This window comes from Mobula hypostoma, chromosome 11 (genome assembly GCF_963921235.1).
Source record: "Mobula hypostoma chromosome 11, sMobHyp1.1, whole genome shotgun sequence".
Taxonomy (NCBI): Eukaryota; Metazoa; Chordata; class Chondrichthyes; order Myliobatiformes; family Myliobatidae; genus Mobula; species Mobula hypostoma.
This window is the reverse complement of record NC_086107.1, coordinates 108,049,415-108,067,377: the sequence shown is the minus strand read 5'-3', so window position 1 is coordinate 108,067,377 and position 17,963 is coordinate 108,049,415. Positions and strand designations below refer to the sequence as shown.

At 45.3% G+C, this 17,963-nt stretch overlaps 1 protein-coding gene across 1 annotated transcript in view; it reads left to right on the top strand.

Moving 5' to 3' along the window:
* Positions 1 to 1,720, top strand: part of LOC134354396 (voltage-dependent T-type calcium channel subunit alpha-1I-like) — an 843,079-nt gene extending 841,359 nt beyond the window's left edge. Inside the window, exon 37 of the mRNA XM_063063387.1 lies at positions 700 to 1,720. Within this exon, the coding sequence (XP_062919457.1) occupies positions 700 to 1,377 (678 nt within the window). The 3' untranslated portion in view covers positions 1,378 to 1,720. The remainder of the gene's footprint in view (positions 1 to 699) is intronic.
* Positions 1,721 to 17,963: the final 16,243 nt, after the last annotated feature.

The following is a 17,963-nucleotide window of genomic DNA, read 5'->3' as shown; positions in this document are numbered from 1 at the left end:
AAGTTCCTGGCAATTGAGAAATGAGTGTACTTGGTTATGCCCAGTCCTCAAGTTTTACCAGCTTGTGCCGAGAAAAAATAAAAACAAATAATAAATAGGCTATAACTATAAATATCGAGAACATGAAATGAAGAGTCCGTGAATGCAGGTTGTGCAACAGTTCAGTGATGGGGCAAGTGGAGTTATCTTCTCTGGTTCAAGAACCTGATGGTTGAAGGATCATAACTGTTCTTGAACCTGGTGGTCTGTGGGACCTAAGGCTCCTGTACCTTCCTCCTGATGGCGGCAGTGAGAAGAGAGCATGGCTTGGATGATGGGGGAACTTAATGACAGACAGTGCTTTCCTGTGGCAGTGCTCTGTGCAGACGTACTGTAAGTGTTCCTTCATGTAGGAAAGTGTAGAAGGGATGTCAATGGTATGTTTTGTACAGAGTGATGAGTACATGGTACACACTGTTGGGGTTGGTGGTAGAGTCAGATATATCAGGGACATTTATGAGACTCGTAGACATGAATGGACACATGGGTAAAAGGAAAATGGAGGGATATGTGTGAGTGAAGGATTAGATTGATCTTGAAGTAGGTTACACATTGGCATAATTTCATAGGCCAAAGAGCCTGTACTGTGCAGTTCTGTTCTATGTTATTGAAGGAATTGCAAGTGTTGGTAAAGACTGATTTATCTTCTCCCTCTCGCAGGTCGCCATCTGTGACGCCTCGCTGAGCGACGAGTCGGTGGACAGCCTGCACACGATGCTGGAGGACGGCCTGAGAATTACTGTGTCGCCTCAGGACCCGCTGCCCCTCCCAGCGGTCTGCACGGTCCCTCCCCCTCAAGGAACCGGCCCCTCCTTCCTGCCTCCCCCTCGGGAGAACAGCAGCCAACACTGGCGGGTCCTCGGGCTCCAGAAGCTGAGGGGCCACCACCGGAGTCAGAGCAGTGGGGGCAGCACGAGTCCTGGGTGCACCTACCAGGACTCCATCGAGCCCTCTGATGAGGAGGGGCTCGCCCACTCTCTGAGAACCAACAGCGAACACTCAGAGACACTTAGTAGCCTCTCTCTGACCTCCCTCTTCTCTCCCTCACCATCCCCGCCCACTCCAATCAAAAAATATAATAGCACAGGCACTTTGGATGCAGTCTCCAAAGGGAGAGACGCCAAACAGTTTTATAACATTGACCAGCAAGGGTTCTTAACGGCCCCCTCCTGGGTCTCCGACCTCTGCAGAAACAACCTTCCAGCCGCCAGTTTGGAAGGTCGACGCCCTGACCAAGAGATGGGGACTGAGGGCTTTAAAGTAGCACACGGCCAGACAACTACCCAGGTCCAGTCCAGGAATGAGTGCAACACTGCAATGCAAAAGAAGAAAAGATGAGTTTATGGCACCACATGCGTGTATTTTTTTTAAAGAAAACAAGCAAACTGGTCGAAACACTTGATTTACCTCATCACGCAAGAGTTACGGAGTCTGGCTATCACGTGCTGTTTGTGTGCACCTAAAAGGATTTTTTTTAGAGAAAAAAAAGGTCGCATTAATTCAACTCTCGGTGTGTGGGTGGCCCGCAAAGCCTAGGTTGCAAAAATGTTTTCTCTTCAGTTCTGTTCTCCTCTCAACTTCCAAAAACTCAACGACGAATGTAACGCTACTTGACAAAACAGTTGCTAAGATCCAAATGAGAATGTGCGAAAATGTGTGCAGGTTGTAAGAAATCTCTGCAGTTCCCCCCCCCCCCCCCCCACCTTCCAGTCGGGGAAGTGAAGACATGGGTGGGCAGAGAGAACGAGAGAGAGAGAGAGAGAGAGAGAGAGAGAGAGAGAGAGAGAGAGAGAGAGAGAGAGAGAGAGAGAGAGAGAGAGAGAGAGAGAGAGAGAGAGAGAGAGAGAGAGAGAGAGAGAGAGAGAGAGAGAGAGAGAGAGAGAGAGAGAGAGAGAGAGAGAGAGAGAGAGAGAGAGAGAGAGAAGGAAAGGAGAGTGGGGGAGTGGGGAGGTGGGGTTGAGAGCAGAAATAGCTCAATTTTAGGCTCCTCAGCATCAATGCTGATAGCATGGGCCTTAGCTGCGGATAATGGCCAATGAATAAGAAAGGTGATGAAAGTCTGCAGGTTCGTATGGTAGGAGAAGGGCGTCACAATCTTAAAATAAGCAACACGGATCTCATTGGAACCAGCTGGGGTCCAATAAAAGACGCCTAAAACCATCTGGGTTTGCTGGAAACAGTTCCTGTTATAGGATTTCGGAGAGTTTGCTTCAAAGAAGTGTTCATAGAAATATTATTTTTTTAAGCATCTATTTATTCACATTTTATTTAAGTGCATGCTTTGAATATTTGGCTTCTGCCAAATAAGACTTATTCTTCCAGATGTACCAAATGTAATATTTATACAGAAATAATATATTAAAATGTGTCAAGCCTGTAATTTTTGCAACCTTTTGCAGCTGAGCTGAATGGTAAGTCTAGCGTTGAGGGCTCGTAGGTAGGCACTGACAGAATAAGAAAACAACATCTTCATCCTTCCTGGGACTGTTGTGCACTGTGAGGGGCCAGAGAAGGTTACTCTGTGTAGACCCGTCCCCAAAGAGGCCACTTTAGTTTCTCTCTGTCCAGGTACCGGTCTGAAGCATGTCTGTCAACAGAAAAGACCCATGTTTCTGTAATACCTTTTCTGTTATTTCCAATCCATCCATAGTGTCTTGCGGGCAATGATCTAATTCTTGATACATCATTGTTACTGTAATGTCAGCCAATGTGCGCACAGCAAGTTCCCGCAGACAATCATGAGCACAGCCAAAAGATGTGCTGATGTAAAGAGATTAAAGATATTGGCTCTATTTGCCACGTATAGTGTGCAAACTTAAAGCACACGGTATTGGGGGTAAGGTATTGATGTGGATAGAGAATTGGTTAGCAGACAAGAAGCAGAGAGTGGGAATAAACGGGACCTTTTCAGAATGGCAGGCAGTGACTAGTGGGGTACCGCAAGGCTCAGTGCTGGGACCCCAGTTGTTTACAATATATATTAATGATTTGGATGAGGGAATTAAATGCAGCATCTCCAAGTTTGCGGATGACACGAAGCTGGGCGGCAGTGTTAGCTGTGAGGAGGATGCTAAGAGGATGCAGGGTGACTTGGATAGGTTGGGTGAGTGGGCAAATTCATGGCAGATGCAATTTAATGTGGATAAATGTGAAGTTATCCACTTTGGTGGCAAAAATAGGAAAACAGATTATTATCTGAATGGTGGCCGATTAGGAAAAGGGGAGATGCAACGAGACCTGGGTGTCATTATATACCAGTCATTGAAAGTGGGCATGCAGGTACAGCAGGCGGTGAAAGAGGCGAATGGTATGCTGGCATTTATAGCAAGAGGATTTGAGTACAGGAGCAGGGAGGTACTACTGCAGTTGTACAAGGCCTTGGTGAGACCACACCTGGAGTATTGTGTGCAGTTTTGGTCCCCTAATCTGAGGAAAGACATCCTTGCCATAGAGGGAGTACAAAGAAGGTTCACCAGATTGATTCCTGGGATGGCAGGACTTTCATATGAAGAAAGACTTGTACTCGTTGGAATTTAGAAGATTGAGGGGGGATCTGATTGAAACGTATAAGATCCTAAAGGGATTGGACAGGCTAGATGCAGGAAGATTGTTCCCAATGTTGGGGAAGTCCAGAATGAGGGATCACAGTTTGAGGATAGAGGGGAAGCCTTTTAGGACCGAGATTAGGAAAAACTTCTTCACACAGAGAGTGGTGAATCTGTGGAATTCTCTACCACAGGAAACTGTTGAGGCCAGTTCATTGGCTATATTTAAGAGGGAGTTAGATATGGCCCTTGTGGCTACGGGGATCAGGGGGTATGGAGGGAAGGCTGGGGCGGGGTTCTGAGTTGGATGATCAGCCATGATCATAATAAATGGCGGTGCAGGCTTGAAGGGCCGAATGGCCTACTCCTGCACCTATTTTCTATGTTTCTATGTATACGTTGCAACATAAAGTGAAATGTGTTGTTTGCGAAAATGACCAACACAGTCCGAGGATGCAAGTGGCGCTGTTTTTCCCAGTGCCTGCATAGCATGTCCACAGCTTACTAAACCTACCTGTGCTTACTAACCTGACCCGTACATGGGAGGACACCAGAGCACCCGAGGGAACTCCGTGCATTTAGGGGGAGAACGTACAAACTCCTTACAGACAGCGGTGGGAATTGAACCCCAAACCTCCAGTCTAAGACAGTGCAATGCTGCTGTGCTGCCCCACGTAATGAAAGTTGAGGATTATATATTGGTACCGGGAGAGGTGGGGCAATAATCTTCCCCAAAATGGTGGCTGTGGGATGTTTTGAGTCTCCTTAGAGAGGAATGGCGATCTCAGTGGGGTATCTCACTGAAAAGCTGACTCCTCGGACAAGTGCGGCCGTGCGTACGTAATCAGGAGGTGAAAGGCTCGGTCACCCAGGCAGGTCTCCATGGAAGGGCAAGAGAGAGAGAGGGAGAGGTTCAAATTCTGGCAGCTGTGACACAGGTGGTGCAGCCACCAATGTTTTTGCAACGGAGGAAAAACTGGGCGGGAGGCTAGAATTTTAGAGCACAGAGATGATAAAAAGGTTGCAAGATTGGAGGAGACTGCTGATGCCAAGGTCATTTACAGATTTGAAAAGGAGGTTGAAATTTTATACTTGTAATAAGTACATTGCTATTTAATATGTTTCTGTTGGCAGGTGTTGCATTGTCTATGATAACAGCATCAGAATGGCAGAATGTTACAGCACAGAAGGGATCCATCTTGCATGTAGTTGAGCTAAACTTTGGCCTTCACCGAAAGCACCCACGTGCAGTACCATTCTGTTAGGTACCTCCTAAGCGTAATAAACTGGCCACTCCCTGTAGCTGTTCATAGCCTTCTGCTGCTGCAGACCATCCACTTCAAGGTTCAATGCGTTGTGCATTCAGAGATGCTCTTCTGCACACCACTGCTGTAATGCGTGGTTACTGTCACCTTCCTGTCAGCTTGAACCAGTCCAGCCATTCTCATCTGACCTCTCTCAGAAACAAGGCATTTTTGCCTACAGAACTGTTGCTCACTGGATTTTTATTTTGCTTTTCCCACCATTCTCTGTAAACGCTGGAGACTGTTGTGCGTGAAAATCCCAAAAGATTGTCCATTTCTGAAGGCACTCAGACCACCCCATCTGGCACCAACAATCAGTCAAAGTCGCTTAGATCACATTTCTTAACCATTCTGATTTTTAATCTGAACAGCAACTGAACCTCTTGACCATGTCTGCATGCTTTTATGCGTTGAGTTGTTGCCACATGATTGGCTGATTAGCTGTTTGCATTAACAAGCAAGTTGTACAGGTATACCTAAAAAATTAGCTACTGATGAGTGTACCCCACCTGTAACTCCCCTATTCACCTCTCAACTATTGTGAACTTCTCTATTTCTTTTAGAACAGCATCCTGGTTGTACTCCCTTGTTCTATTCTCTGCAGTCTTGACATTATGCAAAGCTTTCCTGCCAGTGTTTAATGTGGGCATGCTGGTGTAGAGTTAGCAGCCAGGGCTGTGAACCAGTGATGTGGGTTTGATTCCCACCATAGCATCTGGGAGTTTAAATCTAGGAAATTAGGTAAATCTGGAATTTGTTTTTTTTAAAGCTAATTTCAGTCATTGGAATCAGGAAATTAATCGGATCGTCTTAAAGATTCATACCAATTTATAAATGACCTTCAAAGAAGGGAATCTGTCATCCTTACCAGGACAGGCCTGTGAGTGACTCTAAACCCATCAATGCAATTGGATCTAGCTGCCTCCTCAGGTCAGGAGAGCCTTGGGATGGACAATGATTGCAACCCCCACGGTCCCTCTATGAAAAATACAAAGATAACCCAACACAAGCTATGCTGGAGGAACTCAGCACGTCAGGCAGCATAGAACACAGAACAGTACAGCACATTACAGGCCCCGCAGGCCTCATTGTTGTGCCGACCTTTTAACCTACTCCAGGATCAATGTAACGCTCCCTTCTACATAGACCATAACCCTCAATTTCTTTCTTTCATCTCTTACGAGTCTTAAAAGTTCCTAATCTCCATATGCATCTATGGAGAAAAAAGGGACAGTCAACCATTTGAGTCAATTTTCCTCTATAGCTACTGCCTGGCCAGCTGAGAACCTGCAGCGTCTCAGGTGTCACTCCAAATTCCAACATCTGCAGTCTCTTGTAACTCCACAGACAGTACGAGTCCTATTGACCCTTCATCCAGAGCTCCCTCATCTACACTGGATTACAGTTATTCAATATTTTCAACTTTGTTTTCAAATCTCCTTTATGGGCTTATCCTCCCTATCTCCAGGACCGTCCTTCCTTCCTCCAAAATCTCTGTATTCTTCCGTGTGCCCTCGAACTTAATTACTCCGTCACAGTTGCCTTGAGTCCTGCGCTCCCTAGCCCTCTTTACCTTACTTAAGGTGCCTCTGAAAATCTACAAGGGAAAAAATCTTTGGCTACATTATAAATATAAGGGTTTCTGAAGATGCTGGAAATCCAGAGTAATACAGACAAAATACTGGAAGAGCTCAGCAGCTCAGGCAGCATCGGCTAAACGGAATAAAGAGCTAGCACTTCAGGTGGAGTCCTGATGAAGGGTTTTGGCCTGAAATATTCTCTCTTTATTCCTTTCCATAGATGCTGCCTGGCGTGCTGAGTTCCTCCAGTATTTTGTGTGTGTTACTTTGGCTACATTAGGGTTTCAAGACAGATCGTAAAATTGAAATTTACTGGTACTGGCTCATAATCATTTCAATTACATAAAGCACAAAACTGCCTGAAGTTTCAAAGCAAGTCCCAGCAAATGAGTCAAGAGCTCAGAGAAGTCACCATGACTTAGATATTCAAAGAGGTTCCTCAATGGCATGTGTACAAACATCAGACTTTCTTCTAATATTGAATCAGGTGGTGGTGAATCTGGTGAAGCTGTTGCCTCACAGGTCTGGGTTCATTCCCAGTCACTGGACCGTGAAGATTTCCTCCCACATCCCAAAGACATCTGAGTGTATTCATTAGCCACCATCATGGCAAAAAAGGGAAGAGAGAATAGGTTGAGTGAGCTAGGGCTTTTTTCCTCAGAGCTGAGGAGGGTGAGAGGTGACTTGATAACAGTGTATGAGATGATATGAGGCATAGATCAGGTAGATCACCAGAGGCTTTTCCAGGGTGGAAATGGCTACTATAAGGGGTATGATTTTAAAGGTGATTGGAGGAAAGTATGGGGGGGTATCAAAGGAAGGATTTCTTTGATGCAGAGAGTACTGGGTGTGTGGAACACCTTACCAGGGATTCCGGTGAAGGCCATTATATTAGGGACATTTAAGAAACTCTTCGGTAGACACACGGTTGATCGAAAAATGAAAGGCTATGTAAGGGAAAAGGGTTAGATTGATCTTAGAGTAGGTTGAAAGGTAAGCAACTCATGGGCCAAAGGGCCTGTATGTTTTACCTCTCTGGCTCATCTGGTGAAAGTAATGACCACTATTTTAAAGAACAGAGGTGTTCCCTGTGTCCCCAGCCAACGTTTCAACTTCAACCATCATCACTGAAAATAAGAACAACTGGCCGCTCACCTCAGTCTTGTTTGTGGAATCTTGCTGTCTGCAGTTGGCTACTCTAATTCCTTCATTGCAAAGTCTTTTATTGGCTGCAAAGTTGTCCAGATGTCATCAAAGGTGCTACAGAAATGTACTGTATGTGTTTGCTGTGGTACGTGGAGACATCTCTGTACATTTCCAAACCAAGGTGTTTCTTTGCTATCCATCCAGATCAGGGTGCGGGGGATGGAGGGTGGTGGAGGGAGTAGACTCTATGTCAGACTGAAGAGTCTCCGACGAAGTTCGTGGGGATATTTTTATGCAAAAGGTTGCTGAAATTACAGGAGAAAGCAAGCAAAAAAAAACTCATTCACTCTATAAATTCATTCAATCATATTGATTTAGGTTTTAGTAGGGTATGAAAAACTGGTGTGTGGATTTGTCAGTCCTGTTCTACACCGACCTCTCAGGATAGATGAAGACAGCCAGTGTCTATCCATTGGGGTTGGTTACAAAGGAACAATTTTCAGGCAACTTTTGGTTCCCTCTTCTTTACTTGAATCAATACTGGCAGGTCATCGGTTAATAAAAACAGGATGGTTGGATTTCTTGCCTGTGACAACTAATGATTAAGTGAGCAGATCACTTTAACCCAACCCCATCCATGGCAAAAACAACTCCTGCCCTTGGTGTTTTTGAGGACTTGTAATCCCAGTGATGTTCTTTCAAGGTTAACCCCAGGAGACTGAATTTCCTTGACATTAAAAGGTTCTGCAGTACACTAGACATCTAATAAATAGCTTACATTTAATCAACCTATAGTATAAAATGATGTATCCCTTAAAAAGATGAACAGGAGTCAAAGTGCAATTGGAATCAGATTTATGATCACTAACATGTTCTCTTGAGATTTGCTGTTTTGCAGCAGCTGGCAGTGCAATACATTTAAAAATTACTACAAGTTACAACAAGAAATATTTTAAAAAGTCATGCAAACAGAGAGCAGAATGGTGAAGGAATTTGATGGTGGAGAAGAAGCTGTTTTAAACTGTTGAGTGTGTGTCTTCAGACTCTTTCACCTCCTCCCTGATTGTAGCAATGAGATCGGGGGTGGAGGGGGGGGCACGGTGCCATAGTGGTTAGCACAACGCTTTTCAGTGCAGGCGACCTGGGTTCAATTCCCGCCACTGCCTGTAAGGAGTTTGTATGTCCTCCCCGTGACCGCGTGGGTTTCCGCCAGGTGCTTCAGTTTCTTCCCACAGTCCAAAGACGTACTAGTTGGCAGGTTAATTGGTCACTGTAAATTGTCCTGTGATTAGGCTAGGGCTAAACTGAGGGATTGAGGGATTGCTGGTGGCATGGCTTGAAGGATCTATTCCACGCCTTATCCCAATCAATAAAAAAACACGTGATGGCAAGTCCTAGGCGGTGAGGGTCCTTAATGATGGATGCCACCTTCTTGAGATAGTGAGGGTTCTTACTGATGGATGCCACCTTCTTGAGATGGTGGGGGTCCTTAATGATGGATGCCACCGTCTTGAGATGGTGGGGGTCCTTAATGATGGATGCCACCTTCTTGAGATGGTGAGGGTTCTTAATGATGGATGCCACCTTCTTTAGGCCTTTTGATAGTGGGAGGCTAGTGCCCATGAAGGAACTGGCTGAGCCCACAATTTCCCACAACTTTTATTTCCAATCCTGTTCATTGAAACTTTCCTACCAGATGGTAATGCAATCAGTCAGAATGCTCTTCATGGTACATCTGTAGAAATTTGAGAAAAACATGTCTAAGAAGATAAGTTAATACTATTAGGTCTATGGAAACGATTTATAATGTGGGTGGAAGGAAGTAAAGATGTCATGAAGCTAGAAAGAATACAATAATCATTTATGAGAAAGTCTCCTGGATTTGAGGAGCCCGGGAGATTGAGGGATGATATAGAGGCACGTCATATTATGCAGAGCATAGATAGGGTGAATGTGCACAGTCTTTTTCCCAGGGCATGTGAATCAAAAACATAGCTTTAAGTTGAGAGAAAAAAAGATTTGAAAGGAACCTGAAGGACAAATTCTTCATGCAAAGAGCTTGAGCATATAGAAAAAGCCGCCAGAGGAAGAAGTTGAGGCATTTCACCCGACCCACTCCTGAGTATCAGTGCTCCGTTCACTAACGTGATGTCATGGCCTCAGTGAGAGATCTAAAGACCACCTACGAAGGAATTGTCAGCAGAGCAAAACCTCGCTCAGATACAACACTCAATATTCAAGCTGTGCCCCCAGCCCCATCCCAGCTCCTTAACACGGTCAGTAGATGGAGTAAGCAGTGAGCCAGAAATAGCTAGCACAGAGTTTTCTATGGAGATACCTATTATAAAACACAGCAACTCACCGATGTCATGGTAAGGGTTCCCAACCTGGGGTGTCCAACCTTGCATAATTGAAGGGGTCCATGGCATTAAAAAGGTTGGGAACTCCTGGTCTAAATGGATGATGCCTTTTATTGAAAGCTCTTCTCCAAGTCTGGTGTGCCAACCTGATTTGCTCCCCGTATACGTCAACCCCCTTTGCTGCTTCCCTCCACTACTCTTTGCACTCACCAAGCTCTGAAACCCTGTGATGTTCTGATCTGGAAGGGACAATGCTCCCTCTGAAATGTAACATAGCCAAAGGCTTTGATTTTTAATTTGGAACTTTACATTGAAGGCTGATTAGTGAGGAGTATTTCACAGAGCAGGTGGTGCTTTAAATTGGCACAACTTCTCACTGTCTCGATGCTTGCTGACATCTCATCCCTGTTCTCCCTTCTCTCAGGCACACACAGCCTGCCTCTCAGTATTTTTATTAAGCCCTCATGTATTAATTGAGGCCTCTGCCCCACTCCGCTCCTCTCCATCTTACCCCTCTCTCCTTCTTTTGTTTTGCTCTCCCTCCCCTCTCCCCCCTCTCCCACCCTTTCTCTCTCCACCCTCTGTCATTTCTCTTTTTCTCCCTCCTTCATTCCATCTCTCCCCCTCCGTCCTCTTTCTCCTCTGCTATTGTTTTTCCTGTCTCCCTTTCTCCTCTCACTCTCCCTCTCCTGTCTTTCATTCTCTCACCCTTTCCCCTCTCTCATTCATACTTTCCCTCTCTCTCACCCTTTCCCCTCTCTCTTGCCCTTTGTCCTTTCTCATTCCTTCTTTACCCTCCCTCGCCCCATCCTTTGACTCCTCTCTCTCATTCTCCCTATGTCTCCCCCAATCTCCACTGTTTCCATCCTCTCCACCCTCTGTCCATCTCTAATGCCCCTTTTCCCCTTTATCTCCATCTGTCCTCCCTTTCCTATTTCTTGCTCTCTGTCTACCCCTTTATTTCACACCCCCTCTCCTCTCCCTCTCACAGCCCTCTCTTTCCCCTATCTTTCTCTCTCTCTCTCTCCCCTCTCCCCTATTTCTTGCTGTCTCTCTACCACTTTATTTCACACCCTTCTCTCCTCTCTCTCTCTCTCACCCCTCTCTTTCCTCTCTTTCTCTATCTATCTCCTCCTCAATCTCATCCCTTTCTCTCCCCTCTCTCTCACTTCCTCTCTTCCACCCTCGTCCTCTCTCTCTCTCAGTCTCTCTCACTCCCAGTCTATGGCATAAGACCAAGAGACATAGGAGCAGAATTAGGCCATTCAGCCCATCGAGTCTGCTCCACCACTCCACCATGGGTGATCCCGTATCCCACTCAACCCCATACACCTGCTTTCTCACCTTATCCTTTCCCGACCGATCAGGAAATGGTCAACTCTCTCTCCCATCTTTCTCCCTCGCCATCTCCCTGCCTATGCCATTTCACACTGCTTTACTGCGTCAATTCCAGTTGGCTGATTCCTTCCCCTCGGATAATGTTGGGCTTTCACCATGGCTGAATGCCTCCCAGTCTTGCCTCTGGATTGTAAGGTTGTGCTTTCAAATCCCAGTCCTGGGTAGCCCTACCATTCTAATACCCCACTAGGCACTGGTGATACGCTTAAAATGCTAATTTCCAAACTGAAAAGCAAAAATTCAAAGCCTTTGATTACACTTTGGAAGTAGTCTTTTCCATGACAATTTTTTTGTCTGTGTTCAATTCCCACTCCAGGAATTTGTACACATAAATACCCAAGTTGTAACTTTGTGTAGTAAGAAAACCATCCTATATTGTTAAAGTTGCTTCCGTTTCAGTATTCAAGCTAACCTGGGGGCTTAGACCCCTCGCATAGAAAAAAAAATCTGCTCTTTAAAAGAGGGAAACTTCATTGATAATTGATGCCCTGACAAACCTTGCTTAAGGGTGCCACAGTAGCATAGCTGTTAGCATGACTCTATTACATCTCGAGGCGTCAGAGTTCGGGTTTCAATTCCAACGTCCTCTCTAAAGAATCTCTGTATATCCTCCCGGTGAAATGTGTAGCATTTCCCCGGCTGCTCCAGTTTCCTCCCACAGTCCAAAGATGAACCGGGCACTGGATAGGTTAATTGGTCATTGTAACCTGTCCTGTGATTAGGTTAGGGTTAAGTTGGGGGTTGCTGGGACGGCACGGCTTAAAGGACCAGAAGGGCCTAATCTGTGCTGTATCTCTAAATAAAGAAATAAATAATAAATAGATTCAATTTGTTTGGGATTTTTTTTCTTAATGCTTGCTCTGCTTTCTACATAAGAGCAGTGACTGCCATTTAAAATTCCATTAAAATATCCTGAGTTGTCAGTGGCAGATTTTGGCTCTCTCTTTCTCTGGATCCATCCTGTTTCTCGCACTGATCCTGTCAGCTTAACCACTGAAGTATACCTTGAGGGAATAAAAACCTTGCCTGTTGTTTATTGTGGCTCTAAGTTCCTATTGCACAGAGAAAAATCTGTAAATGATATCTCTAGCATAGGCTGTGTTCTGAGTGTTGTCTGTCGACTTTTTAACAACTCAAATCTTTGTGAATAACGTAGATCTTCTGAGTAACTCAGCACTCTTCATTTAGAGGTACAATATTTACTTTGTTCTTTGGGAGGGCCTCTATGCTGTGATAACTTTGTATCTTGAAGAGAGATTCACTTCAGTCACTTTGCAGTCCAAAGTTGGCTCTCAACTGGGCGTTGGTGGTTAGAGATGAAGATGGAATGAACCTTCTTTAAAAACATATATATATATTATATATATGTATAATGTATATATTTATAAAATGTTATGTATGTCTTGTATTAAAGTAAAGAAAAAATTCAAGTGTAACTTGTACGAAAGTTTATGGATATATGGGCAAAGAGGGTGTTTCTTGGTGTAACAGTGTTCCAAGTTTGGTTATGTTGTTCTACTTTCTTTGACTCCACGAAAAACTCCTGGGAATTTAGTCAGACCAGGTAGAGACTGCTGCAAATATTCATTTATTGAGGTACAGCCGTTCGAGCCGTGTCACCCAGCAATCCCCCAATTTAACCCTAGCCTAATCACAGAACAATTCATATTGACCAATTAACCTACCAACCAGTACGTCTTTGGACTGTGGGAGGAAACCGGAGCACCCGGAGGAAACCCACGCGGTCACGGGGAGAACGTACAAACTCCTTACAGACAACAGCAGGAATTGGACCCTGGTGGCTGGTTCTGTAAAGCATTGTGTGCGCCACTATGCTACTGTGCCGCCAGTATGAATCGGTTTTGTTGGTTATTCCAAATCGATGCTGTTGTCACGAACATGATTAGCGGTTACTGTCACGCGGACACAGGGAAGTCGGATCTTGAGGAAGCCACCTTGTCCCTCAGGATTATTCCACCATTCAGTATGGTCACGGCTGACCTAACCCCGGCCTCAGCTCCTCCACTGTGCCAGATCCCTATCGCCCACAATCTCCCGATCTTTCAGGAAGGTATCTTCCACAGCTGGACATAATTTTATTTCAGGATATGGCACGGCAACAGGCCCATCCAGCCCAACGAGCCCGCACTTCCCAATTACACCCATGTGACCAATTGACATGGTATCATTATAATGAAAATGTACCATTTTGGAGGCATAAGTGGGGCAGATGCAGGAAATTGGGACTAGCTGGCTGGACCCTGTGCACAGTTAAAAAAAAAAGAAAGAAAATACTGATCTACGTATCCTTGGAATGTGGGGGCAGCTGGAGAAAATCCACCCAGTCACATGCAAACTCCTTACCGTCAATGGCAGAATTGAACCCGCGTAACTGGAATGTTAATAGCATTGCGCTAATCACTATACTGTGTGTTGGCGCGTGGCCAAGTGGTTAAAGCGTTCATCTAGTGAGTTGAAGGTGCTAGTTTGAGCCTTGACTGAGGCAGCGTCCTTGAGCAAGGCACTTAATCACACAGTGCTCTGCGACGACACCGGTGCCAAGCTGTATGGGTCCTAGTGCCCTTCCCTTGGACAACATCGGTGGCGTGGAGAGGGGGGACTTGCAGCATGGGCAACTGTCGGTCTTCCATACAACCTTCCAAGGCGCAAATCCATGGTCTCATGAGACTAACGGATGCCCATAAAAATCACTATGCTACCATCCAGCTTTCTGTTGATCTAACCTCTACAACCACCCTGGGGGCAGTGAATGCCACAGACTCTCGAACTTTTCAAAGGAGAAGTTTCTACCTGCAGTATTTCAGTTGCAAGTGACTAGCCCTTTATCTTGTAACCATGTTCTGTCATGGCTCTCACACTAGTGAAAACACCTCATCAGTTAGAATCTTACACACCTCGGTGAGATCATGCCCCATTCTTGAAAGCTCCAAAGAATACAGGCACAACCTGCTCAGCGTCTCTCAACTGGACAAACTTCTCATCCGAGGAGTTAACCTGCAAAACTTCCTTTGTACTGTCTCCAATGATACATCATTCGGTAAGTAAAGACACCAGAGTTGTACACAGTACTCCAGACTAACACGCTCAAAATGCTGGAGGAACTCAGCAGGTCAGGCAGCATCTATGGAGAGGAGAAAAAGAGTTAGCGCATTGGGTTCAGATCCTTCATCAGGACTGGAAAGGAAAGGGGAAGAAGCCAGAATAAGAGGTGAGGAGGGGAATACATGCAAGCAGAAAGGTGATAGGTGAAGCCGGGTGAGGGGAAGGTAGGTTGGTGGCGGAGGGGGAATGAAGTGAAAAGCTGGAAGGTGATAGGTGGAAAAGATAAAGGGCTGAAAGAATCTGATAGGAGAGGAGAGTGGACCATGGGAGAAAGGGAAGGAAGAGGAGCACCAGAGGGAGATGATAGGCAGGAGAGGAGAAGAGGGGAGCTAGAATGGGGAATGGAAAAAGAGAGAAGGGGAAAGTTAGAGAAATCGATGTTGGCTACACAGTTATCTTGGTGTGTCTCCACTGACATCCTGTCAAGTGTGTAAGCATCCCTATTTCTAAACCCCATCCCACAGCAATAAAGGTTATTATACAACTTGTCCCTCCACTCTTTACTGCAAGACCCTGCTGACAATTGGTGTTCTCTGTACAAGTACACCTTGAACTCTCTGTACTTCACTCATTTGCATTAATGGTCCCACTTCATTTAGGTAACAATTTGCCTTTTGATCCCTCTTTCCAAAGTGTATAACCCCATGCACTCTGTGGCCAGTTTATTAGGTACACCTGCACATCTGCTGGTTAACTAAAAAATATCTGATCAGCCAATCATGTGGCAGAAACTCAGTGCATTAAAGCATGCAAACATGGTCAAGAGGTTCAGTTATTGTTCAGACCAAATGTCAGAATGAGAAAGAAAAGTAATCTAAGTAACTTTGACCATGGAATTACTGTTGGTACCATTCAGGGTGGTTTGAGTATCTCAGAAACTGCTAATTTCCTGGGATTTTTGCACACAACAGTCTCCAGAGTTTACAGAGAATGGTGTGAAAAACAAAAACATCTAGTGAGCAGCAGTTCTGTGGGTGAATAGACCTTATTAATGAAGGGCATCAGTGGAGAATGGACAGACTGGTTCGAGCTGACAGGAAGGCAATGGTAACTCAAATAACCACACATTTACAACAGTGGTGTGCAGAAGAGCATCCCTGAATGCACAACACGTCAAACCTAGAAGTCATTGAGCTACAGCAACAGAAGACCACACCGGGGTCCACTCCTGTACCTAATACGGTGTTCGTTCGTACTTCAAAGTCCATTTACCAAGTTGTCACCCAGGTACTCAATCTCTGGGTCATAGCAGAATAACAATATTCCTATCGCAATTTTGTCCTTCCATCTATTTTCACATCGTTGGCTAACTTGGAAACTTTGCATTCCTTCTCCTCATTCAGGTCATTAATATGAAGAGTAAATAGCTGAAGGCCCCGAGATAAATTCTTCCAAGCTGAAAAATCCCCATTTATTCTAACTCTCTGTGTAATAACCAGTTTTTAATCCGTACCAATACATTTCTTCCATTAAAGATTTAAAGATTTGCTTTATTTGTCACATGTACATCGAAATATACAGCGAAATGTGTCATTTGCGTCAACGACCAACACAGTCCAGAGGTGAGCTGGGGGCAGCCCGCAAGTACCTCCACGTTTCTTGCACCAATAAAACATGCCCACAGCTCACTAACCCTAAACTGCAGGTCTTCGGAATGTGGGATGAAGCTCGAGCGCCCGGGTGAAGCCCATGAGGTCCTGGGAAAAGGTCTGATTATCTTACTGACAGCGGTGGGAACTGAATCCCAGTCACTGGTGTTGTAAAGTGTAATGTTAACCGCTATGCTACCTTAATTTGTGCTCCTCTTTTTACGTGGCACCTTGTCAACTACCTTCTCAAAATCCAAATATATTACATCTAAGTCAACCCCCCCCCGCCCCCTTTGTTGACTCACCTTGTTACATTCTTATTTTCTTTAAAACCATTGGGTGCAAGCCCATTGGGTCCTGACAAGTTGTCTGGCAGGTGACCCCTCAGCCTCCTTCACTCTGCGGAAATCAGACCCTCTTTCTTTAAACACCAACGCTGCTGTTCCTGAACAATTCATTGGGTCACACATACTGCAGGGAAAGAGTCTTTCATCACATTGTACACCCACTCCGTCCTTAAGGCAGTACCTTGTTCTGTGTTTCTCTTCCTTTCTCTCTCCTCTCTTTCTCACATGCATACCCCCACATACACACACTCTCTCTTATCTTTCTGTCTATCTGCTCTATCTCTGTCTCTCTCTATCACTAATCCAACTCTCTCTCTCTCTCTCTCTCTCTCACTCTCTCTCTTCATCTCTCTCTCTCTTTCTCTATCTCTGACTTTAACTCTATCTTTCTCTCTCTCTCACACACACTCTCCCTCTTCATCTCTCTTTCTCTATCTCTGACTTTAACTCTATCTTTCTCTCTCTCGCTTTCTCTCCCTCTCTCTCTCTCCCTCTCTCTCTCTTTCTCTCCCTCTCTCTCTCTCTCTTTCTCTTTGACCCTATCTCCCTATCTTGGTCTTTCATTTTCACTCGCTTACTACTTTCTTTCTAACTGTCTCCTGTGTGCTCAGTTGTTTTCGCTCAGTCTCTCTCTTTTTCTCTTTCATTTTCTCTCTCACACTCTTATTCTCAATCTCTTGTGCAAGGCCATAGCTCACTTCCTCTCTTTCTCACACACAATCTCTCCTGATCTCAATCTCCTAAGTCTCTCTATCTTGATCTCTCTTGTTCTATTTATCTCCCTCACACACACATATACTCTCTCCCTCTCCCCCTTTCCCTCTCTCTTTCCCTCTCTCTCCCCCTCTCACTTTCCCTCTCCCTCTCTTTCCCTCTATCTCCCTCCCCCCCACCCCCTTCTCTTTCTTTCCCTCTGTCTTCCTCTCTCCCTTACTGGAGCAATTTCAAGTTCCTGGGTGTAAACATCTCTGAGGATCTGTCCTGGGCCCAACATATTGATGCTGTCACAAAGAAGACACCCCAGCGGCTATATTTCATATGGAGTTTGACATACTTCAGCCGGTCCCCAAAGACGCTCTCAAATATATCGTGGAAAGCATTCTGACTGGCTGCATCACCATCTGGTATGGGGGTGGTGGGGCTATCACATGTGTTCGAAAGAAGCTGCAGAAAGTTGAGATTTCAGTCAGCTCCACCATGAGCACTAACCTCCATAGCAACCAAGACATCTTCAAGGAGTGGCGTCCATCATTAAGGACCCCCGTCACCCAGGATATGCCCTCTTCTCATTGTTACCATCAGGAAGGAGGTACCAGAGCCTGAAGGTGCATACTCAACGAGTTGAATTGGTCTGCTGCCACATTAACAACAAATTTCACGACGTGTGCCAGTGATATTAAACCTGCTTCTGATTCTCATTCCCCTTCTCTCTTTCTGTGTCTCTTTCTCTTCCTCTCTCCCTCATTCCATCCCCCTCTCTCTCTTCCTCTCTCTCTCACACTCTCTTTCTCCCTCTCTCCCTCCCTCCAACC